General features: G+C 38.8%; 1 protein-coding gene across 1 annotated transcript in view; it reads left to right on the forward strand.

Moving 5' to 3' along the window:
• Positions 1-14,304: 14,304 nt before the first annotated feature.
• The window catches only part of LOC121301434 (paired amphipathic helix protein Sin3b-like), a 35,831-nt gene continuing 23,292 nt past the window's right edge, over positions 14,305-26,843 (forward strand). Inside the window, exons 1-4 of the mRNA XM_041230827.1 lie at positions 14,305-14,689; positions 23,530-23,636; positions 25,270-25,423; positions 26,166-26,513. Coding sequence (XP_041086761.1) covers positions 14,588-14,689; positions 23,530-23,636; positions 25,270-25,423; positions 26,166-26,513 — 711 coding nt within the window. The 5' untranslated portion in view covers positions 14,305-14,587. The remainder of the gene's footprint in view (positions 14,690-23,529; positions 23,637-25,269; positions 25,424-26,165; positions 26,514-26,843) is intronic.

The raw sequence follows: 26,843 nt of genomic DNA on the forward strand, positions 1-26,843 counted from the left end.
ACAAAAAGTACAGAATGAGACATAATTCAGAAACTTCCAAGATCAAATTAATCCAAGAGTGTATATTTTACGACATTTGGAGTATGTTCACACCTACAAATGAATATAGGCCTACAGCTTTTCCTCTTAACAGCTTTTCAATGACTTTGCCACACCTCTCTGTGCTTTACAATGCTTGACTGTGCTTTACAATGCATGTCTGTGCTGTACCATGCTTGCCTGTGCATTACAATGCTTACCTCTGCTTCACAATGCTTGCCTGTGCTGTACCATGCTTGCCTGTGCTTTACAATGCTTGTCTGTGCTGTACCATGCTTGTCTGTGCTTTACAATGCTTGCCTGTGCTGTACCATGTTTGCCTATGCTTTACAATGCATGTCTGTGCTGTACCATGCTTGCCTGTGCATTACAATGCTTACCTCTGCTTTACCATGCTTGCCTGTGCTTTACAATCCTTGCCTGTGCTGTACCATGCTTGTCTGCACTTTACAATGCTTGCCTGTGCTGTACCATGCTTGCCTGTGCTTTACAATGCTTGCCTGTGCTTTACCATGCTTGCCTGTGCTGTACCATGCTTCCACTGTGCTTTATTATTAAAGTGACCAGACGTCCAGTTTTGGACGCACTGTAAAAAAACATGTTTTTTTTTTTTACAGTAAAAAAACTGGCAGCTGGGTGACTAGTAATGTATTGTATAAAAAATGATATCATGGTATCATCATATTATGGTAACCCTTACTGAAAAACTATCAAATTTACAGAAAAAAAAAAAACGTAATCTGTTGTCAGTCATTTAGCATTATAAATAACAGATCTACGGTGCTACATTACAGTTGTATACTTTGTTAATATAAAGACATACATTTTACAACAAAATACCATAAAAATAACAATAAGTTTCAGTGCTTTCCTGAGCTATATAAGCAGCAGCTCTACTACCACTGAACTTAGCAGAGCACAGTGGAAAGAAGGGTATCCCTCTCCAAGACTAGACCTGCCGTATGAGTGGTGAGCACACAGAACATGAGGAAAACACATACATGGGGAAGGAACACAACAGACATGCAAATTTAGATAGAATTGTGCAACCGCGCAGCACATTTGACACTTAATAACACAACACTGTTAAAACACTACTATTCTATTTGCAATCTACCCTGCAATGGATTCTGGGATTCCAGTTTTAACGCAATTAGATGTAATACTTAAATAAGAACATAAGAACATAAGAAAGTTTACAAACGAGAGGAGGCCATTCGGCCCATCTTGCTCGTTTGGTTGTTAGTAGCTTATTGATCCCAAAATCTCATCAAGCAGCTTCTTGAAGGATCCCAGGGTGTCAGCTTCAACAACATTACTGGGGAGTTGATTCCAGACCCTCACAATTCTCTGTGTAAAAAAGTGTCTCCTATTTTCTGTTCTGAATGCCCCTTTTTCTAAACTCCATTTGTGACCCCTGGTCCTTGTTTCTTTTTTCAGGCTGAAAAAGTCCCTTGGGTCGACACTGTCAATACCTTTTAGAATTTTGAATGCTTGAATTAGGTCACCACGTAGTCTTCTTTGTTCAAGACTGAACAGATTCAATTCTTTTAGCCTGTCTGCATATGACATGCCTTTTAAGCCCGGAATAATTCTGGTCGCTCTTCTTTGCACTCTTTCTAGAGCAGCAATATCTTTTTTATAGCGAGGTGACCAGAACTGAACACAATATTCAAGATGAGGTCTTACTAGTGCATTGTACAGTTTTAACATTACTTCCCTTGATTTAAATTCAACACTTTTCACAATGTATCCGAGCATCTTGTTAGCCTTTTTTATAGCTTCCCCACATTGCCTAGATGAAGACATTTCTGAGTCAACAAAAACTCCTAGGTCTTTTTCATAGATTCCTTCTTCAATTTCAGTATCTCCCATATGATATTTATAATGTACATTTTTATTTCCTGCGTGCAGTACCTTACACTTTTCTCTATTAAATGTCATTTGCCATGTGTCTGCCCAGTTCTGAATCTTGTCTAGATCATTTTGAATGACCTTTGCTGCTGCAACAGTGTTTGCCACTCCTCCTACTTTTGTGTCGTCTGCAAATTTAACAAGTTTGCTTACTATACCAGAATCTAAATCATTAATGTAGATTAGGAATAGCAGAGGACCTAATACTGATCCCTGTGGTACACCGCTGGTTACCACACTCCATTCTGAGGTTTTTCCTCTAATCAGTACTTTCTGTTTTCTACATGTTAACCACTCCCTAATCCATATACATGCATTTCCTTGAATCCCAACTGCGTTCAGTTTGAGAATTAATCTTTTGTGCGGGACTTTGTCAAAAGCTTTCTGAAAATCTAAATAAACCATGTCATATGCTTTGCAATTATCCATTATCGATGTTGCATCCTCAAAAAAATCAAGCAAGTTAGTTAGGCACGATCTCCCTTTCCTAAAACCATGTTGACTGTCTCCCAGTACCCTGTTACCATATAGGTAATTTTCCATTTTGGATCTTATTATAGTTTCCATAAGTTTGCATATAATAGAAGTCAGGCTTACTGGTCTGTAGTTACCTGGTTCAGTTTTGTTTCCCTTTTTGTGGATCGGTATTACGTTTGCAATTTTCCAGTCTGTCGGTACCACCCCTGTGTCAAGAGACTGCTGCATGATCTTGGTTAGCGGTTTGTAAATTACTTCTTTCATTTCTTTGAGTACTACTGGGAGGATCTCATCCGGCCCAGGGGATTTGTTTATTTTAAGAGCTCCTAGTCCCTTTAACACTTCTGCCTCAGTTATGCTAAAGTTATTTAAAACTGGATAGGAACTGGATGACATGTGGGGCATGTTGTCAGTATCTTCCTTTGTAAAAACTTGTGAAAAGTAATCATTTAACATATTTGCTATTTTTTTTTTTCTTCCTCTACGATTTTGCCATTTGTATCTCTTAAACATTTAATCTCCTCTTTGAATGTTCTCTTGCTGTTGTAATATTGGAAAAACATTTTGGAATTGGTTTTAGCTCCCTTAGCAATGTTCATTTCTATTTCTCTCTTGGCCTTTCTAACTTCCTTTTTGACTTGCGTTTGCAGTTCTGTGTACTCTTTCTGCGTACTTTCTTTTTGGTCCTTTTTTAATGCTCTGTAAAGTGCCTTTTTTCGCTGAATATTTTTTTTAATTGATCTATTAAACCATTTTGGCAATTTAGTTTTACATTTAGATTTGTCTACTTTAGGGATGTAATTGTTTTGCGCCTCTAGTACTACATTTTTGAAGAACAACCATCCTTCTTCTGTGGGTGTTTTCTCTATTTTACTCCAATCTACTTCTGTTAGTCTCTGTTTCATACCTTCATAGTTTGCTTTTCTAAAATTGTAAACCTTAGCTTTAGTCTTTACTTTTGGGGATTTAAAAAACACTTCAAATGAGACCATGTTGTGGTCTGAGTTTGCCAGTGGTTCTCTGACCTCTGTTTTAGTTATTCTATCTTCGTTATTTGAAAAGACTAAATCAAGGCATGCCTCCCCTCTAGTGGGTGCCTTCACAAATTGTGTTAGGAAGCAGTCATTTGTCATTTCCACCATTTCTATTTCATCCTTCGCGCTACCCACCGGGTTTTCCCATTTTATTTGGGGGAAGTTGAAATCCCCCATTAGTATGGCTTCTCCTTTGCTACACACATTTCTAATGTCATTGTATAACAGATTATTGTGCTCACCGTCTGAATCTGGCGGTCTATAGCATGCTCCTATTATTATGCCTTTTGAATTTTTGTCTGTTATTCTGACCCATATTGATTCGGTTTTATTTTCTTTGTCCAGGTTTAACACCTGGGCTTCAAGACTGTTTCTTATGTATAGCGCTACCCCTCCTCCTCTTCTGTCCTGCCTGTCTTTCCTATACAGTGTATACCCACAAATATTATATTCGTCCCCATCACTCTCAGATAACCACGTTTCTGTAACACCTATCACATCATAGTTACCTGTTAGTGCAGTAGCTTCAAGTTCTAGAATTTTGTTTCTGATACTTCTAGCATTTAGATAAATACATTTAATGGTTGTCTTACCTGAGTTGTTGTTCTTGTTTTGATGCGGTCTCCCTTCTGTTTTTTTGTTGATTTCTCCCCCCTTCCTTTCTAGTTTAAATGCTTCCGAACCTGCTCGAGGATCTTTTCTCCGAGTAGACTGGTTCCCTTTTTATTTAAATGCAGTCCATCCCGTCTATACAGATAGTCCTCGTTGTAGAATGTGGTCCAATGATCAAGATAGGTGAAGCCTTCCCGTGTGCACCACGTCTTCAGCCATTCGTTTTGATTAATTATTTCCAGCTGTCCATATGGTCCTTTGCAAGGTGCGGGTAGTATACCAGAAAATACCACAGTTTTGGTTTTCTCTTTTAATTTCCTTCCTAGCTCTCTGAATTTGTTTTGCAGGGATTTTGGTCTGTCTCTTCCAATGTTGTTTGTACCGATGTGGACGACTACTACCGGGTCGTCTCCTGTTCGTTCTAGGAGCCTGTCCACGTTTTCAGTGATGTGCTTGACCGAGGCTCCCGGAAGGCAGCACACTGTTGTAGTAAGGGGGTCCAAACTGCGAATTGAACTTGCTGTGTTTCTCAATATGGAGTCCCCAACAATCATGACCTCCCTTCTTTTTGCTGTCTGGTCACCACTGTCAATAGGGTCCTGGATGTTGTTCCTTTCATTCTCTTGTTGTTGGTTCTGCTCATCAAAATTCTGAAGTGACTCAAATTTGTTGGTTGTTTTGATTTCTGGTGGTTGTGTTTGACGAAGTTTCTTTTTTTCCCTGCTTCTGCCTACCTGAACCCAGCTGTTCTGACCTTCTATCTCCCTGGTGGCTTTCAGTCTGTTAGGGGTGATGCAGACTTCCATGAATTGTGGGTGTGCCAGTTCCTCAAGATCCTGTTGCTGTCTCACTTCTTCCAGCTCCATTTCTAGCATACTTACTAGTTTATGCAAATCCTGGATCGTGCGGCACTTTACGCACACTTGGTTTAGCTCCGCTGGGTTTTCTCGGATTTCCCACATCAAGCAGGTGTCACAGATTACAGGCTTGAAGACCATGTTGAGGTTTTTTTTTTTTTTTTGAAGTTTAGTTTCTTCTGCAGCCGTCAGCCTGCTTTCAAACTGCTTCTAAACTGCTCTGTACTTTTCCACGCCTGTACTTCTCCCACTCGCTGTCGCTTCCACTCGCTGTCGCTGGGAAGACTGCCTCGTTTAACTGCGTTGTTCTGCTGTGCTGTTGGCTCCTCCCCTCGCCCGTGTCTCAGAACGGCGCTGAATTTGAATCAGCTGCTCCGAGTTTCAGCTTGTTTGTTATCAGAAAAACACACGCGGCTGTTTGACTTTGAGCTGCTGCTGTGTTTCCCCAATGTCCTCTGTTTTCTGATTAAAGCAATTCAAGATGCAATTTCTCCTTTCTGCTTCTAAACTGCTCTGTACTTTTCCACGCCTGTACTTCTCCCACTCGCTCTCGAAATTTACAATTGGAATTTACAATGCGTACCCCAAAAACAAAACAAAACAAAATTGTTTAAACGAGTCAATTTTGTACTTTTTTGTTTGTGTATTTACCACTCCCTCTGTTTTCCTGTTCGTGGTAACCCATATATACACGCTAGTGAGTGGACACGTAGACAAGCACATTTATTGTGTTTATTTGTGAAAAAAATTTTATTTTCACCATAAAATGTGATACAGGGCTACCTAAAGACCCTAAGATCAAAAATTGTAAGATCATGGACTTCCATTAAACAACTAATTTCAACTCTGTTTTTAACAGTGAGATTTTCTTCCGTAAAATGGAAGGCATTTAACCTTCACTATAAAAAATGGCATATTTTAAGTGCCTGTACCCACTGTCACGCCCTGTCAGGGTGAAAGCCTTGTGACCTTCGCCACACTGGGTCTTGTACCCAAAGAACTTTGCGAGAAAGTCATTTCAAAACATTTTTTTGTCTCATTGATAAATTCGTACAGTGTACAACACATGGTGTGACTAAACATAAGAACATAAGAAAGTTTACAAACGAGAGGAGGCCATTCGGCCCATCTTGCTCGTTTGGTTGTTAGTAGCTTATTGATCCCAAAATCTCATCAAGCAGCTTCTTGAAGGATCCCAGGGTGTCAGCTTCAACAACATTACTGGGGAGTTGATTCCAGACCCTCACAATTCTCTGTGTAAAAAAGTGTCTCCTATTTTCTGTTCTGAATGCCCCTTTTTCTAAACTCCATTTGTGACCCCTGGTCCTTGTTTCTTTTTTCAGGCTGAAAAAGTCCCTTGGGTCGACACTGTCAATACCTTTTAGAATTTTGAATGCTTGAATTAGGTCACCACGTAGTCTTCTTTGTTCAAGACTGAACAGATTCAATTCTTTTAGCCTGTCTGCATATGACATGCCTTTTAAGCCCGGAATAATTCTGGTCGCTCTTCTTTGCACTCTTTCTAGAGCAGCAATATCTTTTTTATAGCGAGGTGACCAGAACTGCACACAATATTCAAGATGAGGTCTTACAAGTGCATTGTACAGTTTTAACATTACTTCCCTTGATTTAAATTCAACACTTTTCATAATGTATCCGAGCATCTTGTTAGCCTTTTTTATAGCTTCCCCACATTGCCTAGATGAAGACATTTCTGAGTCAACAAAAACTCCTAGGTCTTTTTCATAGATTCCTTCTCCAATTTCAATATCTCCCATATGATATTTATAATGTACATTTTTATTTCCTGCGTGCAGTACCTTACACTTTTCTCTATTAAATGTCATTTGCCATGTGTCTGCCCAGTTCTGAATCTTGTCTAGATCATTTTGAATGACCTTTGCTGCTGCAACAGTGTTTGCCACTCCTCCTACTTTTGTGTAAACAAGGGTGAACGACCAGTACATTAGAAAGCGGCTCTACATCGCGGTGCAAACCTACTGTATTGGAATTGTTCTCTTCATACTGTCTGTATATCTGAGTGCAAACGACTGTGCTTCGTGTGTAGCTAGGCGACAACTGAATAAACCAACAATGTCGTAACATGACAAAATAATTTGGAAACATATTTTCTATTGAAATACGTTTATATTCACTTTCAATTCACCACAGGTACCCTCTGGGAAACGCATGTTCGTGAATAATGCCAAATTATTTATGAACTAGTTTACATTTGTGGAATTCATATTGTAAAAATAATTTACAAGTTTCAGAACATTTTTTATTTCTTTAAGTAAACATTTTATGTTGTTTTTAGCAATAATGAAATACAAGAGTTTCAGGTCTCCTGGTGCCAATTTAATTTCTTTAAAATAAATATTTACATTGATAGATGAGTTCTGTATATGACACAAATAGTTTAAAACAATTACAAAAACAGAACCACGTCCTCGTTTCATTTTAACTTTCTTTAAAAAATATATTTACATTTACATAGCGCTTATGCTTATATTGAGAAAGACTAAACAGTACAGTATTCCAATCTCGTATTTCATCAGAAAAGGAATACGATTTAATCTGTATTCAACTGTTGACTCCAAAAAATAAACTCCTGCCAGATCAGGAAAGAAAGCCTTGGTAAAATGCATCGTTATCTATTATTGAGATTGTCAGAATACGCTGCCTTGAGATCATTGATTGGTACCGAAAAATCGAATAGACAGGAAATTTCATCATTCAATGAATGCATTTTTAACAGGTTCCTTTCTGCTTGAAGCGATGCCCGTCAGTGTACAGCCTGTTAAAGGGGGAATTTGGAAGTACAACTATTCAGAGAAGCTTAAAGGGTTTGCCTGCGTGGATTACTGTTTACCAGACTTAATGACTATTTCAGAAGGGAATTCCTGTTTCTGCAATCAGGGCAGCTTCTAAACAAAACACAGAAAAGTTGATTAGTGTACTTCATTTATTGCACACAGTCAAAAGATAGGATATTTAACACATTACATCACCTTTAATAGTAATAAGTGGCTGAAAAAAATATATACAGAACAAATATTATGCCATATTAAATACTAAGAAATTAAATATTTTGGGGAGAAAAATTCTATGAGGTAACCATTCAATAAATATAAATATCGAGATATGCAATGTTTTCACACAGGAAGGGCCTGGTTTGCAGATTGGACCCTGGAGAATAGCTTAAAGATAGAGATAGCGTGAGATGGAAAGAGGAAATCAGAGAGAGAAGATGCAGTTTCTTAGGCAGAAAAGGGACTGGATTTGCAGCAGTAATCAGCAATAAAATAGAATCTCGGAATTTGATATTATTTAATTGCTACTGTGTAATGTAATAACTATACTTGTTCTGTAGAAATGAAATTACAAAGACAGTAAGATCATTTATTCACAAAAAAAAGTTTTTGAAAGTAAAATATTCCACTCTGAATATCACCATGAGTCTTTGCATTCACTTTTAATATGCTATTAGATCAAACATTGCCAAAGTGAAAATAAAGACTCTACAGCTTCCCCGTAGCTTGGAGGTTGGAAGTTATTCACAATGTTTCCATACTGCCCCAGTTTAAGGACTTAAAAATATGGACATCTTTTTATAGTAGTATAGAAGTATAGTATAGAAGATAGAATAACTAAAACAGAGGTCAGAGAACCACTGGCAAACTTAGACCACAACATGGTCTCATTTGAAGTGTTTTTTAAATCCCCAAAAGTAAAGACTAAAGCTAAGGTTTACAATTTTAGAAAAGCAAACTATGAAGGTATGAAACAGAGACTAACAGAAGTAGATTGGAGTAAAATAGAGAAAACACCCACAGAAGAAGGATGGTTGTTCTTCAAAAATGTAGTACTAGAGGCGCAAAACAATTATATCCCTAAAGTAGACAAATCTAAATGTAAAACTAAATTGCCAAAATGGTTTAATAGATCAATTAAAAAAAATATTCAGCGAAAAAAGGCACTTTACAGAGCATTAAAAAAGGACCAAAAAGAAAGTACGCAAAAGAGTACACAGAACTGCAAACGCAAGTCAAAAAGGAAGTTAGAAAGGCCAAGAGAGAAATAGAAATAAACATTGCTAAGGGAGCTAAAACCAATTCCAAAATGTTTTTCCAATATTACAACAGCAAGAGAACATTCAAAGAGGAGATTAAATGTTTAAGAGATACAAATGGCAAAATCGTAGAGGAAGAAAAAAAAATAGCAAATATGTTAAATGATTACTTTTCACAAGTTTTTACAAAGGAAGATACTGACAACATGCCCCACATGTCATCCAGTTCCTATCCAGTTTTAAATAACTTTAGCATAACTGAGGCAGAAGTGTTAAAGGGACTAGGAGCTCTTAAAATAAACAAATCCCCTGGGCCGGATGAGATCCTCCCAGTAGTACTCAAAGAAATGAAAGAAGTAATTTACAAACCGCTAACCAAGATCATGCAGCAGTCTCTTGACACAGGGGTGGTACCGACAGACTGGAAAATTGCAAACGTAATACCGATCCACAAAAAGGGAAACAAAACTGAACCAGGTAACTACAGACCAGTAAGCCTGACTTCTATTATATGCAAACTTATGGAAACTATAATAAGATCCAAAATGGAAAATTACCTATATGGTAACAGGGTACTGGGAGACAGTCAACATGGTTTTAGAAAAGGGAGATCGTGCCTAACTAACTTGCTTGATTTTTTTGAGGATGCAACATCGATAATGGATAATTGCAAAGCATATGACATGGTTTATTTAGATTTCCAGAAAGCTTTTGACAAAGTCCCGCACAAAAGATTAATTCTCAAACTGAACGCAGTTGGGATTCAAGGAAACACATGTACATGGATTAGGGAGTGGTTAACATGTAGAAAACAGAAAGTACTGATTAGAGGAAAAACCTCAGAATGGAGTGTGGTAACCAGTGGTGTACCACAGGGATCAGTATTAGGTCCTCTGCTATTCCTAATCTACATTAATGATTTAGATTCTGGTATAGTAAGCAAACTTGTTAAATTTGCAGACGACACAAAAAGTAGGAGGAGTGGCAAACACTGTTGTAGCAGCAAAGGTCATTCAAAATGATCTAGACAAGATTCAGAACTGGGCAGACACATGGCAAATGACATTTAATAGAGAAAAGTGTAAGGTACTGCACGCAGGAAATAAAAATGTACATTATAAATATCATATGGGAGATATTGAAATTGGAGAAGGAATCTATGAAAAAGACCTAGGAGTTTTTGTTGACTCAGAAATGTCTTCATCTAGACAATGTGGGGAAGCTATAAAAAAGGCTAACAAGATGCTCGGATACATTGTGAAAAGTGTTGAATTTAAATCAAGGGCAGTAATGTTAAAACTGTACAATGCACTAGTAAGACCTCATCTTGAATATTGTGTGCAGTTCTGGTCACCTCGCTATAAAAAAGATATTGCTGCTCTAGAAAGAGTGCAAAGAAGAGCGACCAGAATTATTCCGGGCTTAAAAGGCATGTCATATGCAGACAGGCTAAAAGAATTGAATCTGTTCAGTCTTGAACAAAGAAGACTACGTGGCGACCTAATTCAAGCATTCAAAATTCTAAAAGGTATTGACAGTGTCGACCCAAGGGACTTTTTCAGCCTGAAAAAAGAAACAAGGACCAGGGGTCACAAATGGAGTTTAGAAAAAGGGGCATTCAGAACAGAAAATAGGAGACACTTTTTTACACAGAGAATTGTGAGGGTCTGGAATCAACTCCCCAGTAATGTTGTTGAAGCTGACACCCTGGGATCCTTCAAGAAGCTGCTTGATGAGATTTTGGGATCAATAAGCTACTAACAACCAAACGAGCAAGATGGGCCGAATGGCCTCCTCTCGTTTGTAAACTTTCTTATGTTCTTATGTTCTTATTACTCTTTCACTATGCTTCACTATGGAAAATTCTTAGAAGAGAAGGCTTGTGTGTGGATGGTGCTAAAACAAAACTCTTTCTAACGTAAACAAACTGAAAAGCCAGTAATGTCTGATTTCTGATGAATGTATGATTGCAGTTCACCCAGAGATCACATTCGAATGTGAAATTGAACAGTGACACGGCAGCTTAATTCTTTCACTGTGTTGCTGCCATGAAGTGCACTGCCATCTGCTGTCTAAGAATTGAACTGCAATTGGCTTACGTCAACAAAGTATATTGACGTTAAATCATCATCATCATATACAGAAGATACAAAAGAAAGTAATTTGGATTTAGATTTTACATAGTTTGGGCAGTGTAGTGATAGTAAAAATGAAGATAGTTTGACTAGTTTTCTTCTTTTTAACAGATTCGAGGTTGAAGAAAGAGACATATGAGGAATTTTTGGGCTTAGTTTTCGATAAAGGGCGCAGTACAGTATATCAAAGAGCCCCCGAAAATGGCAGGTCCTTAATTTTGTTCTGTCTCGTTATCCTTTCAGAATGTTTGCTATCATCCTCGTCAGGTTGCCTGCCATAGACTCGTGTAATGTAGGCTATGCAGAGTGTCTCTATATTAGCAAACGCCAGCACCATCTAGTACAAAGTACAACAAAGGAAACTTCATCCAAATCACTAGATGGCGCTGGCTCATACGTCTACATAGACACCAGTGCTGTGGCCTGTGTTCCATCCATCTGGGACAGGCAACTACCACTGCAGAGCACCCCTTGAGCTCAGGGGAAAACAACACAGCTGCCATTGCAGAGTACCCCCTGTGCTGAGGGGAAAACAACACAGCTGCCACTACAGAGCACTCCCTGTGCTGAGGGGAAAACAACACAGCTGCCACTGCAGAGTACCCCCTGAGCTCAGGGGAAAACAACACAGCTGCCATTGCAGAGTACCCCCTGTGCTGAGGGGAAAACAACACAGCTGCCACTACAGAGCACTCCCTGTGCTGAGGGGAAAACAACACAGCTGCCACTGCAGAGTACCCCCTGAACTCAGGGGAAAGCAACACAGCTGCCACTGCAGAGCACTACCTGAGCTCAGGGGAAAGCAACAGTTATTAATTTAATTCTGAAATGCCTGTACAAAGCTAGAAATTGGAATTGAATAGGCAACAAAAACATTTCCAGTTTTCTGGTAAAACCAAGTTAACTGTATCATCTGATGTCTCCCCTTATAAACGTTTCCCATAATAAAAATGTAATAAAGCATAGAAAGCACAGTTAAGTATTGTAAAGCCCATAGAGGTATAAACCATGGCAAACCATAGTAAATGCTTAGTATAACCATGGGGCAATTGCAACATTACAGTGCTAATTTAGTGTGGAAAACTTTTATAACTACAGTATAAGAAACAGAAAAGACCTCTCTGCAGTTAATGTAATTTCATGTAAAGTTTCCTTCAATGTTAAGATCACCCTATATTCAGTATTAAGACCATCACTTGCCCCATTGACTCTCATTATATTCTAGCTAGAGCATTTCAATGTGGTGATAATAAGCCCAGGGCCTTGGACTCGAGACAGCTGTACTGTGAGAGCCCATTACTCTCCATCTCCATGATGAAGATTGGCGCTGCTTTTCTGCAAACTAATGAAATTAATATAAATTAAGCAAACAGTATCTACATTAATATACACACAGACACACAATTTAAACTGTAAAAATATGTCAAGTTTTTGGCCAACATTTAAATTATAAGCCTACCATTCTATATTTACAAACAGAATGATGGCACAGCAATAGGCTCAAAATGAGGTTTGCATTTTGCAAGCACGTATCTGGGCAAATGAGAGTAAACTAGACAAGAAACCATTAGAATACATAAGAGATGTAGATGTCATATTTGGAATATGGACATATGAAGAAGAATCTCTTATACAGTTTCATACATTAGCAAATTATATCCACCCTAACATTTCGGTGGATTTAAGATGGACATACTCTGAAGCTGAATTCGTAGACACCTTGTAAACGTGATCAAGGATCTATTAAAACAGATCTTTACTCAAAACCTACTGATATGCATCAGTACCTATACATGTCATCTGTATATCCTATCTATACTGAAAGAGCCATTCCTAAAGGAAGGGGAGAAGGATAAAAAGAATCTGTTCTGATGAAAATTACTACAAAACAGAGAAAGGAATTAAAAATAAATCTTAAGAAAACAGGATATTAGGACTTATTGAGAACAGTTGACAAACTCAATAGGAATTAACTACTTGATTATAAGAAAAGGGAAGAGAGGGTTAAGAGAGAACCAGGTAAAAAATCACATAGTCTAAATTATTACCCAGCACTTCAAAAATTGTTTGGAAGCATTTATGTACACTTCATAATTCAGAAAAATAAAATAAAATATTTCCGAAAGAACTGATCGTCGCTTTTAGAAGGGATGTAAATTTGTGTGACCTTTTAGCCCACAGTAAACATAAAGGGGAAAAAACATAAAGGGGACACAGATACATTAAGGGACATTGCAATCTGTAAAAGCACATGTAAAGATTAAAGTGAAATTGCAAATAAAGAAAATATTCAGTTTTAAAATATCCGTCATGCAATGATAGCTACCTTGTATACGGTATATTTTGCATCAAATGTAATGAAATAAAATATGTAGGAGAGACAGGTTATATAAAAGAATGCCGAACCACCTATCAAAGGAATTAAAAAAAGTAATTGAACCAACAATTCAGCACTTTACAAGGACAGACACACCGTGGAGGAGATAAAGTTCGTGGTTTTAGAAAAAAATTTAATTAGATAATGTACAGTATAGAAGAAAAAAGGAAATAAATGGATACATATGCTACAAAGGTTTAAATACAAACAGTAGATCGTGACATCATTAACTACACAGTGACTGACATCACAAAGACATTTGATTAGAAATAAATGTGCGGTTACCATGGCTTCAAAGGCCTTTAAGTTCCCACACTACCTGTTTACACTCTTTCCCTGGACATTGGCATGTTACACATACCAAAACGTTTGGAAGTTGGCTCTTTGAGGAAAATTAATTAGTTAAGTAAGAAATCATTGTAAATAATAGTTTTTTTTTTTAGATATGTACTATAATAACTAATACATCTCAGCAATGCGTGTTTGGTTCTATATTATTATTCATAGTGTCATGCCCTTGTCAGCCCGCTATGTTTCTGTGTATGTAGAGCACAATGCCCTCCCCTTTTTCGGGGCCCTTACTGACTGAAACAAATACTGCATTTAACTGAATAAATGTTTTTGTGTTTTCAGCCTGCATGTTATTGAAGACAGGACGCGATGAATGGGATGCACGGATATCTCTGCGGACAAGCTTAATGTCCTGTCGTCGTATCATTTTGCAGACAGTAAGACAAAAGATTTAAGGACTCGCAGTTCCGTGGGGAACTTCAGTGTGAGCAGACATGCGCAGTACGGGGCCAGTAGAGGAATGTAACGCTGCGCGCTTGCGCACTGCTCTTTTCGGAGGGGAAGCGGTTTGGTGCCCAGCACTGCACAGCTGCCGCTCAATTTAAAGAGACAGACATAATTTTCATTAACTAATTTTAGCGCTCAAACGCACGCCCGCGCCTTCATTGTCTTAAACTTTTTAACGGAGGTCATGCATGTAGAGATGTTTATTAAATATAGCTTTTTAAGTTAAGTGTCGTGGCTGATCCGAGTCCAAGATTTCGTATGATTTAGGGACAATGGCGAAAATTCAAGCTCATCTACAGCAAATAAGCCAACTCCAGGAGCAGGCCTACGTGGTACAAAAACAAGTGCAGCAGCAACACTTCCAAAAACTGAAGGTAAGAAAGCTGCGTTGCATGACTATCACTGTCGTACAGCATGCAGAGTAATGAATGCCCTGCCATGAAGCGCCGCGACACCCGCTCCGATTGTGTAGTACGACCACTAAGAATGACCACAGTTTGATTTGCAGACAAAGAATATGCTGTTCACAAAACTAGTCAAGTTGTGTGCAGTTTTTGTAATGTAATTCTATTCACACAAGTCCCGTAATAACGTGCTACAGAAATAGGGAGCGAAGTTACTACGCGGTTGTTCAGCAGACTGTATCGTGTGTGCTCCACTTCCTCGGAGTCTGCACAAAGGCTGCTGGCTCTGCCTCTGTTTCTGGCGCAGTGAATAGTGTACACACAGACAGTACAGTCACATACTGTTGTGTTTTTTTTTTTTTGTTGTTGTTGTTGTTGTTTTTTTTTAATTACACCGTTTGTTTACATGTCACTCTTGTTTTAAATGGTATGCGAGTATTATTTTATTTATTGATATTTTTTCTATAGGAGAATGTTCTTTACCAACATTGAAAAATGTATCGTTTCTCTTCGGTCGAAAAGAAGTGCCCTGCTTGTATCTGCGGAACATTAACAGTGTGTACCCGTCAGAAACAAAGTTCCGAGTTGTAACGACCTTCTACTACAGACTAGTCGTACTACAGTACTCGTAGTGGGGCCGCGACTGTCTTATCTCTGGAAACACGAAAAACTGTGACCTGAATGCAGAATCAGATTGTCATATTGAGCTATTTATAGGACCAGGCTTCATAACCGCTAACAGCAATGTCTTGTTCATATGGACACAGGGTCTTCACGGGATACCCTATTCACGTAATTCTAACAAAAAATATGTAACCCTTGTAATTGGTGTTTGTCTTGAATGAACTCTGCTATTTTGTACAGGAGGTATACACACCATGTCATGCAGCAGTGCCTACTGTACCCTCCCCCCCCCCCAGCCCCGGCAACACATTTAAACAAGAGTCAGCCTAGCTGGGCACAGTACACCTCGTATTAACACTTAAACATACAGACTCATATGCACGCATCTTAGGTGTTTTAAACAGCTAGTTCGAGTATGTTGAATTGTTACGGTTTGGTTTACATACTAATGCTGTTCCTATTACAGTATGTGATTAATAACTGGCTTTATTGACATGACAAAGCTATTTAAATGACATCATGTTTGCTTTCCACCATGCTAGGTGAACGCTTAAATAAACGAACATTCTGAGTTGTTCACTGCTAGTTTTGACGTGTTTAGTTTAATAAGTGCACTCCATTGAAAACGCAGGGACAGTGGCACCAGCTGCATTTGTTTACAAGTCGTTCTTCGTGGTGTACACATCTCAACTAGAAGTTAGGCATATATATTTTTTTTTTTTTTTTTTTTTAAATGCAATGTTGCAAATGTATTCTTTTTCAATGACGGGAATATAAACTATCAAATTACATTTTTTTGTTTTGCCCGAAATGTCATTGTTCAAACTGTCATATTTTAGAATCGGAAGTTTTTTCATCAAAAAAGTAGTGAGAATGGACTTAATTGAAGTTTATCCAATTGTGATGTATATATATATATATATATATATATATATATATATATATATATATATATATATATATATATATATAAGGTAACCCGAGTCACTCCTTCAAACTCAGCGAGAGAGTAGAAGCAGAGGGTGCTCAGCTGAGTAAGCGTTTAGAACAGAAGCACTTACACAGAGTTCTAATGCGTGGAATAACCGACCAGGCCATGCAGTACAGGGCACGACATTATGGTCAGGAAGGGCAAGGCAATGTTGCCTTCATTGGGCGTGAAGATTCAGGGACACCAAGGCAAAACATAAATCCAACTCAAGGGGCACCAAGGCGACTTCATACTCATTCACAAAACAACAAAAAAGAAACAGAGAGCCCATTATGTTTGTAATTGTAATTCAAACAAACACAAATCAATGTTTTCTGAGTGATTCACATGCTAATCGTTATAAAAATAAAATACAGGCCACTTTTCCATTGTAAAAAAATTAAATGTTATAAAAATCCAATTTAAAAATAAACTTTCATATTAAAAAACACAAAAGGTAGTTTGGCAAAAAAAAATATTCAGGGTATTTTTATTAAACTCGGTCACCCTGTTAACAAGAGCTAAATATAGTGCTGGTCTGTGTCCTGTAATTAAGGCTTTTTTTAAAGTCCATAGCCTGGACTTGAACTGGCAACCTCCAGGCTATAGGGTGTATCCTGCACTCCACGCACCGGATGCGCCACTCTGCGAACATTTAAAAAAAAAACTAGATTCTGTGCTTTCAGTAAGATCCCCTTATAGTGAAGGCCAGTTTATTTCATATTCAGTATTTCTTTTTCATATACAGGTATAATTAAGGTGACCATATGGCTCCATGTTCAACGGGACAGTTCAGGCTTTTCAACTCGTAACCCAATGCATTCTGGTATGTTTTACCTGGCAACCCAATGCATTCTGGTCCTTTTTACCTGTCTCGGGTACCGTTTTTTCTTTTAAGAGAAGCAAGACTAGGCTTACCAGAATGCATTGGGTTGTGAGTTGGAAAGCCTGAACTGTCCCAAACTCTCCCGCTCAACACGGAGCCATGTGGTCATCTTAGGTATAATTAAATGCTGTACACATACAGTCTTGTATATAATACACACTGCAGTGATTCATACAACAATGATGGAGTGCTTCTTAAGATGGGTTTTCTTATTGGGTCCAGACATTCCCAATAAGATTAAACATGACTAACAGTCTAAGTGTGCCCTCTGTCCGTGCCACTGTTGCCAAAATGAGTCTGCTTGGAATTCAACATTGAAGGAACATTGTACTTCCCCTCTTGTCTTGTATACTGTCTCTCAGCACTCATCCTGGAAACCCTTTACAGAAAGTAAGATTACCACTACTCTCGGTTTGTGAAACCGGCCGGAGGAGTTTTAAACATTCAATATAAGCAGAGTTGCTCCTTTTCAATGATCAACAAATAACCTGCTTCAATTAATCTAGTGACACATTTAAATACCGCAGCCTTTTAAATTGCAAGCACATCTGTCAGACTCCAGTTTCAAGTTCAGGACTTTTGATTGATAAAGTAAAACACTCAACGTATATCTTGGTGCTTTATTTACCTTTCCATTCAGTGTGGGATGGAGTGGCATTTTTATATTGCAAAGGCAAGTGTCATGCACCAGTATGCTAAAATATTAAACAAAGGTTTAAGTATTCTTTTTATTTAAAAATTAGCTGGATAACAATTTCCACTATATTACAGTAAAAGATTTGTACAAGGTAATAAGAACATAGAACATAAGAAAGTTTACAAACGAGAGGAGGCCATTCGGCCCATCCTGGAGTAAAAAGGACCCTGAACAATGTGCTTTTTAAAGGGGAGGCACACTCCTTTACAGTGCAATGTGCTGTTTAAAGGGGAGGCACACTCCTTTACAGTGCAATGTGTTGTTTAAAGGGGAGGCACTCTCTTGTACAGTGCAATGTGGTGTTTAAAGGGGAGGCACACTCCTTTACAGTGCAATGTGGTGTTTAAAGGGGAGGCACGCGCCTGCAATGTGTTGTTTAAAGGGGAGGCACGCTTCTGTACAGTGCAGTGTAATGTTTAAAAGGGAGGCATGCTCCTGTACAGTGCAATGTGCTGTTTAAAAGAGACGCACTCTTCTCTACAGTAAAATTTTGATACAGTAATTTATAAATTCTCATATCGGCAAATACAAACATAGTCATTTCCCCACAGAGCATGTTAGAATATTCAGTGTTTATCTCAGCACTGCAATTTTATGGTTAATTCTGTTGAAGTAACTATAAACTTAACTGTCATAATCTTGCTTTGTTAGATAGCAGTTTGTGAACTGTCAATAAAATGGAATCTCTGATATTGAATATTTTTTATGAAATGTAGGTTGTTTATTTTTTAAAATAAACACACATATTAATTCAACCATGTTTTAACAACTACCAATAGAAATGGGTTAATAGGCAGTAAAAAAGGATTTGGTTGAAAAACATTTAATTTTGAAAATCAGTAGCTCTACATTTTGGATCAATGTTTCTTCTTTTTTTTTTTTTTTTTTTTTTTTTAAATCAAACTCAACCCATTCTATAATCTAAAAATGCTTAAGACAATGTCTATCTTTCAGATTTTCAGAAATTTGTGACAACTTCTGTATGCACGCAACTATAGGTGCAATCAACAACCCGTTTTCTGATCTCATTTTGGACCGATAACAGAAAGTGATCGATGCACTTTGGGAAAAATAACATGTAGTCTCTTCACAAAAGCTCTGTCAACTGAACTGCTGAAAACATGCATGTGCATATTGTACTACATAACATAATGTAATTCATGTTATGCCACTCATGTGGCTGATGTACTGTGAGCTATTTGTTTGTACTGTCATGTTATACCACTCTCTCGTGGATGTATTGCTGTGAGCTATTTGTTTGTACTCTCATGTTATACCACTCTCTCGTGGATGTATTGCTGTGAGCTATTTGTTTGTACTGTCATGTTATACCACTCTCTCGTGGATGTATTGCTGTGAGCTATTTGTTTGTACTCTCATGTTATACCACTCTCTCGTGGATGTATTGCTGTGAGCTATTTGTTTGTACTCTCATGTTATACCACTCTCTTGTGGATGTATTGCTGTGAGCTATTTGTTTGTACTCTCATGGAAAGTTAGCATGTCGGAATACAAAACGAGCCAATGAGAAATGACTGTGGTTCTGGAAAGATTTTATTTCCACACACACACACACACACACATACATACATACAGGATGTATATGCCATGTGTGCCCGGTACTTATTTCATAAACCCCGGGGCCACATTAATGAGTTTGGTCAGATCTTTTTGTGGGTTGCAGTAGTATATAGACGGAGTCTGACAGAAAAAATGACACCAAAGTTTGGTGCTTCTTTCGTTTGTTTGGTGTGCAAGGTAATCAAACATGCAATCTTCAGGTGTGAAAAAGTTATTGCTCCCCTAGTTAATTCAACCCAGTTAAAGGGATATTTAGGGTCAGCTGTTTGAATACTTTGGTTAACAATCAGGCCTGATTTGGGCCAGCCCTGCCCAATATAAATCTGACTAACTTTGGCCCTTACCATCAGAGTGAAGTTGTCAGCACACAGATTCTAGAGGCACATCATGCCACGATCAAAAAAAATTCCTGAAAACCTACGGAAAAGAGTGGACGTGAAATTGAAATTTCTCCAAGACCAAGGCGTAAAATCATCCAGGAAGTCACAAAGAACCCTAGAACAACATTCAGGGATCTACAGGCCTCTCTCACCTCGGCTAAGTTCAGTGTTCATGACTCCACCATCAGAAAGACACTGGGCAAAAAGGGGATTCATGGCAGAGTAGCAAGGCAGAAACCACTGCTCACTAAGAAGAACGTGAATGCTCATCTCAAGTTTGCCAAAAAGCACCTGGATGATCCTCAAGAGTTCTGGAACAATGTTCTATGGACAGATGAGTCAAAAGAGGAATTTTTTGGTCAACCTGGGCCCTGTTATGTCTGGTGAAAACCAAACACTGCCTTCCACAGTAAGAATCTCATACCAACGGTCAAGCATGGTGGTGGTAGTGTCATGATTTGGGGATGCTTTGCTGCATCAGGACCTGGACAACTTTCTGTCATTGAAGGAACCATGAATTCTACTCTGTATCAGAATTCTACAGGAGAATGTCAGGCCACCCGTCCGTGAGCTGAAGCTGGAGCTGAAGCACAGCTGGGTCATGCAGCAAGACAATGATCCGAAACACACAAGCAAGACTACATCAGAACGGTTGAAGAACAAGACATTTAAAGTTTTGGAATGGCCTAGTCAAAGTCCAGATCTAAACCCTATTGAGATGTGGCAGGACCTGAAAGGAGCAGTTTATGCTCGAAATGTCAATGAGTTGAAGCAGTTCTGCATGAAGGCGTGGGCCAGAATTCCTCCACGATGCTGTATGAGACTGATCAATAGCTACAGGAAGCATTTGGTTGCAGTTATTGCTGCTAAAGGTGGTGTAACCAGTTATTAAGGGGGACATTACTTTTTTCACACAGGGGCATTGGCTGTTGCATAACTTTCTTTTAATAATTCAAATTTTTTAATAATAAAATTTTGTGGTGTTTGTTCACTCAGGGTCCCTTTTGTCTAATATTAGATTTTGGTTGAAGGTCTGATAACATTCAGTGTCAAAAAATGCAGAAAATCAGACACGGGGCAAATACTTTTTCAATGCTATATATATATATATATATATATATATATATATATATATATATATATATATATATATATATATATATATATAGATCTAATATAATATATATTATCATATAATCAGTGGAAAGTGTTGAATTCAAATTAAGGAAGTAATGTTAAAACTTTGTAATGCATTAGTAAGGCCTCATCTTGAATACTGTGTTCAGTTCTGGTCATCTCGCTACAAAAAGGATATTGCAGCTCTAGAAAGAGTGCAAAGGAGAGTGACCAGAATTATTCCGGGCATAAAAGGCATGTCATATGCAGACAGGCTAAAAGAATTGAATCTATTCTGTCTTGAACAAAGAAGAAGATCTAATTTAAGCATTCAAAATTCTAAAAGGTATTGACAATGTCTACCCAAGGGACTTTTTTGACCTGAAAAAAGAAGCGAGGAACAGGGGTAACAAATGGAGATTAGATAAAGGGGCATTCAGAACAGAAAATAGGAGGCACCTTTTTACAGAGAATTGTGGGAGTCTGGAACCAACTCCTCGATAATGTTGTTGAAGCTGACACTCTGGGGTCCTTCAAGAAGCTGCTTGATGAGATTCTGGGATCAATAAGCTACTAACAGCCAAACAAGCAAGATGTTCTTAATAAACCAATCTGTGTTCCTCAAGACACTCTCGCAATGGCAAGTCACTTTTGAAAAGATTGAATAAACCATTTGAATTTAAGTTTGATGATGAGCTATCGGGTCACAAAGCAGTACTGCGTCCGTTGTGAACGAATCACCAGCGGTGCCAAGAAGGTGTTCTTTTAGCGACGTTCCTGTTCGTTTATCCGGAGCCTTTACAATAGGAAAATCAGTTTCACCACAAGGGTGTTCCCGTAGCCGAAGTGTTCTATCAGGAGGTGTTCTATACGTGGAGACGACTGTACCAGTATGTAATGAAAAAATAGAATCAGTAACCAGATACAATGTATTTAATTAGTAACTAGTAAGCCTATACAATCACTAGTAATTTAAAACACTGGTAGGCTACCGATGTAGTGTTATTTTGTAGTGCACGTTAAAAAGTGGTACACCCTGTACTGTGCTTGCCCAGGCATGCACAAATTATTTTAGATCAGAAAACAAGGCAACGCCCATCAGACGGGGGTACGATGTACTGAGTTTTCCTGTTGACTTTAACTGTTGAGTAACAGATTGTGTTATCTTAAACTTGTAAACGTATACAATGTTGTGGGTGTTTAGAGTTTGTCTTTTTCGTAGTGATTTGTGCAGTACCCAATCACAGCATTGACAGCGTACCTTTTTCTGGTGTTACACCAGTTAAGTTTTGGTACGCGTACCACATTCTGACGAGGTGCCACTTTCTGGTCCTACACCGGTAAATCTGCATCAGGTTCTGCTGCTCTGTACTGACAGAATGACTGTCTTCAGTGCAGTGATGTCATAAGCGACATTACAATAAAAAAAAAAAAAAGTGTAAATAAGCTCTATGGAACTGTAATATAGCTTTGTCTCACGAGCAAGAACAATGCTCAGTATTACATTGTAACCTCGTTTTAAATCTCGCACCCGTGTTATAATCCTCCAATAGAAATGTAGGAGTGCTGCCACTCAGTCGTTGGGGTGGGTTAAGAACAAAAATCAGAAGCCCTACATGGGTCGTATTCCTTTGTTTGTTCAACTGTTTTTATTGTGAAAATCACGAAACAAGAACAGTACAGAATATAACATGGACAAGTGAAATTCACATTTTCATTAACCCCCCCCCGGGTAGCTATCCCCCTCCCTCCCAGTACCCCCCACAAGGACCCCAGGTATTTAAATTAGACCGGATTTAACAACGGCTGGATGGTATAGGCCCATATACCATATTCCTGTGAATTTCACACGCAGACTAAATTTCCCATCCTCAATCTGAGGAAACAAAACAAAAAAAAAAAAAAAAAAAAAAAAAAAAACTCAAAAATGCATTTACAAAGATACAACCTCAATTATGCATATAAGAAAACGATGTGTGGAGGCAGTTTTTTGGTAGTTCTTTTTTTTTATTTTTTATTCATGCATTCATAAGTAAATAACTAGGGAGTTACATTTACTCAGGAGCGCTTGCCAGGAGAAATGTGTTTTTTGCAGTGTATCCAGTTCCTGCTCCCTCCTGCAGTGCTGGCGCTCTGATTGAAATGAGGGAGACGTTTTGCAGGAGGGAGACGTTTTTTGGACATTTATTTTTTCTCCTCGCGATCGCTGTTGTGTGAATGTTGAGTAAAATTGCACAGTTCATTTGTGATATGTGATTGAAGATGTCAAGAGTGGGCAGTATGTTAAAACATAACGCTGTGATATGAACAACATGGGACACAGCAGGTACTGTGATGTGGTTCTAGAAAACGCTGCAGGGTCTTTTGTAACATTGGGCTTTTAAAATAGTTTTTATTTTATTTTTATTTTTTTCCTACCTTTGCTCAGCAATGGGCAATGTGATCATTGTGTTTTTAAGCTCGCAAGACATTTCAAGCAATGTTCGAGTACTGGAATGTTGCCATGGCTCTTCTGTTTCTGTATTGCTTTATAATTCATGTATTCCTGTTATTCAGGTGGAAGATGCTTTGTCCTATCTGGACCAGGTTAAAATCCGATTTGGAAATGATCCTGGGATATACAATAAGTTTCTTGACATAATGAAAGAGTTCAAGTCACAGAGGTATGTAATCAGCAGGCTATTGTCTTTTGAGGTGTTCTTCTGTTATATTTAGGGATGAGGGGTCAAAAAACACAGTTAAAACTTAGTGATTTTAGCTAACACATGCATTCCATACATCGTACCTGTTGTGTAATTCCATTTATGTAAATGTGCAGTTTTGAAAGAAGCACTTGCATTTTCATTGTAGAACACAATATCTAGTTCTACACAAGGTTAATAAATCTCTTTTTGCAAGCCATGCTTTCAGATTTTGATGCACTTCCTTGGTCACCTGGAGAGTGAAATTTGACCACTTTAATAATCAATCAATCAATCTTTATTTCTGTACAGTGCCTTTCACGATAAATTGCCTCAAAGCGCTTTATTGGTACAAATGATAATGTACAAAACAACTTAGAGAAATTGTAAAAGATAAGATGATAAAATACCCCTTTAATAGCTTCTAGCCTGTCATTAGCCAACCAACTGCTCCCTTATTGACTGGTGAAATGACTCAGCAGGTGCAAGTGCAATAGACTGAGAATAAGGCATGGAAACTGACACATTTCTTTAACCTATTGTAGTGCCAGGGGTTTGCAAATGGAAGTGCATGTTTGTCAGTGCAGTGTTCATTTATGTGTTTGAGCCCTATACTGCGAATGGAAGTGTAGAACAGATTTAGGACATTCTTCAGTTGTCTACAATCATTTGAATAGGAGGCAGTGCTGGGGGCAGGGGCTGACTCTCCAGGCTTGTATGTAACAGTCCACCTCAGAAAGGGCTTTCCACTCGGGTGTCGGTTTTATCAGAATATTAATATGGTTTTGTTATAAATTACTGATAGACAATAATATTTTATACCAATTTGTATGCAAGTGAAATAAAACCCTGATCTTAACTAGTGTATGAGTGATTACGTACCCTGTTACAGTAATATAAATCTCCCCAAGTAAGTGAAGCCTGGTGTTTTTATTTTTTTTATGATGGATGTTAATTATTTCTTGTCTTTGCTGTAGTTTGAGCCTTCATGGTCAGGTCCCCATTGTGAGCTGGTTTTTCACTGATCTCAACCCCCGGCAGTGTTTACAAGAAACACATTAGATACATTAATTAAAGTAGAGATTTGTAGCTGCTGTTCTTTTTAAGTTTTGCTCAGGAACAATCGCCAGGAGGAAGATTGTTTCTTCTAAACCCAACGGTGTCTCCAGATCAGGCTCCCTCCTGCAACAATGCTGGGGATTGAAATGAGTGGCGTGTTGTGGGAGTAGAAAAGCAGCGTTGTTGCAGGAGGGAGCGTGATCTGGATACACTGCGATCCTTAGAGATTGTTCATTCTCCTGGTGAACGCTCCCGTGTGAATGCTGAGAAATGTATTGCCCAGTTGATTTACGATCCATGATGTGTGATTAGAAATTTCCGTCGGCAGTATGTTACAAAATATAATGCTGCGATACAGACAGTACAGATACAACAAAGGTAATGTTTCTCTGGTAAACTTTGCTGGGTGTTCTGTACGCTTTTGTGTCTTTTTAGTATTTATAAATTCAGCACTATTGAGAGTTTAATAGTGAAGCACATTTGTCACTGCAATTGGCAGATTGTTTAATAACCGTGGCCAGTAAAACATCTTTTAATTCATGTGTTTGTTTTTAAGCATCGACACACCCGGTGTGATCAGCCGAGTTTCTCAGCTATTCCACGGGCATCCCGACCTTGTGCTGGGATTCAATGCCTTCCTCCCTCCAGGATATCGGATTGAAATTCCCAAGAACGGAGTCGTCTCTCTGCAGTCTCCTCTGTCAGCCCAGGTGGGTGGAAGACTCCTTGAGAAAACGAATATAAAGTGCTTGGTACTCCTGGTATATCTCAAAGATTTCTTCAAGGAGAGATCACTGCGATTCAAAAAAGGCTGCAATTGCGCAGCAGTTTGATCCATTCTTTGAGCTTGTTACCTCAACACTGTGACTAATCTGGCTGGTATTAAATCCTGGAATGGGTGAAACTGCTATGCAATAGGTTTCTTATTTCCATCTCTGAATCAGTAAATTAAGTTTATTAATGGCTTTTTCAAATACACGTTTACCATAATGTGTTTCTTACAGTGGAAATCGAGAGATCTATGAAGTGATGGTAAAACATATTCTATAAGATTTACTGAAATTACTAAAAGTCTCCCCTGGTAAAGGCACGGCTGTGTGGTATGCAGAGGGAGTCACATGGTCAGGGAAGCGCATTGGTTCCCAGGGGTCTTCCCTGGTAAAGACACGGCCGCGTGGTGTGCAGGGGGTCATAGTCAGGACTGTGTGAAGTCGGAGGTCTTTGCTTGGGATTCAACAGGGAGCACAGTCTCTGGCACTAGGTTAGTGAGGTACAACCACAGGGACTGTTTCACTTCACTGTGCCAGTGGACCCTACTGGCCAGGCGCTCAAGCAGACTCCTGCAGGGCTGGCCTTTGTCTTCCAGGGGCCAGTAGCTCACATCAACTGTGGAGCCCCCGGGGTAAAAAGTCCCACTGACTTTCCAGAAAATGATTTCACATTTCGTTACAGGTGTCTCCTAGTCCTGTAAAGAATGCTGCTGCTGCTGCCCCTGTTCTGTCTGCCGCAGCTTCCACCCTCAACGACACCGCCTGCAGCCACAGCGAGGGGACCAACTCCGTGTGCAGCCCTACAGAATACCAGCGGAAGCTCACCTCCCCTCCCCTTAGCAAGGAGAAGGAGAGCCAGCCCCCACCCCCAACACTGCCTCTCCCCCAGCCCAGCGCCACATCTCCCAGTCCAGACCCCAGCCCCATCGAGTTTGACAGTGCCATCAGTTACGTCAATAAAATCAAGAACCGCTTTCTCGACCACCCCGAAATATACAGGTCTTTTCTGGAGATACTCCACACCTACCAGGTACAAATGTTTGCATTTATTATCCCTTTCACTGTGTGCCCCTGACTGAAGTGTTCAAAAGCGTCTGCAGTGTTCACAAGAAACACATTGTGTTGTCTTTGCTGTATGCTATGTTGTGCATATTGCAGCAATATATTTCTCAACATGATCCCGATTTGTTTTGATATTTTTGTTCACACATCATAGGTAAATCAATTTGGGAACGTGCATCAGGAGAAAAAGATCAGTGTTGGTTTTCTGTTACCACAATACATCACTCATTTCAATCAGAGCACTAGCATTGTTGCAGGAGGGAGCGTGATCTGGATACACTGGAATCCCCAGAAAAAA

Source organism: Polyodon spathula, chromosome 27 (assembly GCF_017654505.1).
Source record: "Polyodon spathula isolate WHYD16114869_AA chromosome 27, ASM1765450v1, whole genome shotgun sequence".
Classification (NCBI taxonomy): domain Eukaryota; kingdom Metazoa; phylum Chordata; class Actinopteri; order Acipenseriformes; family Polyodontidae; genus Polyodon; species Polyodon spathula.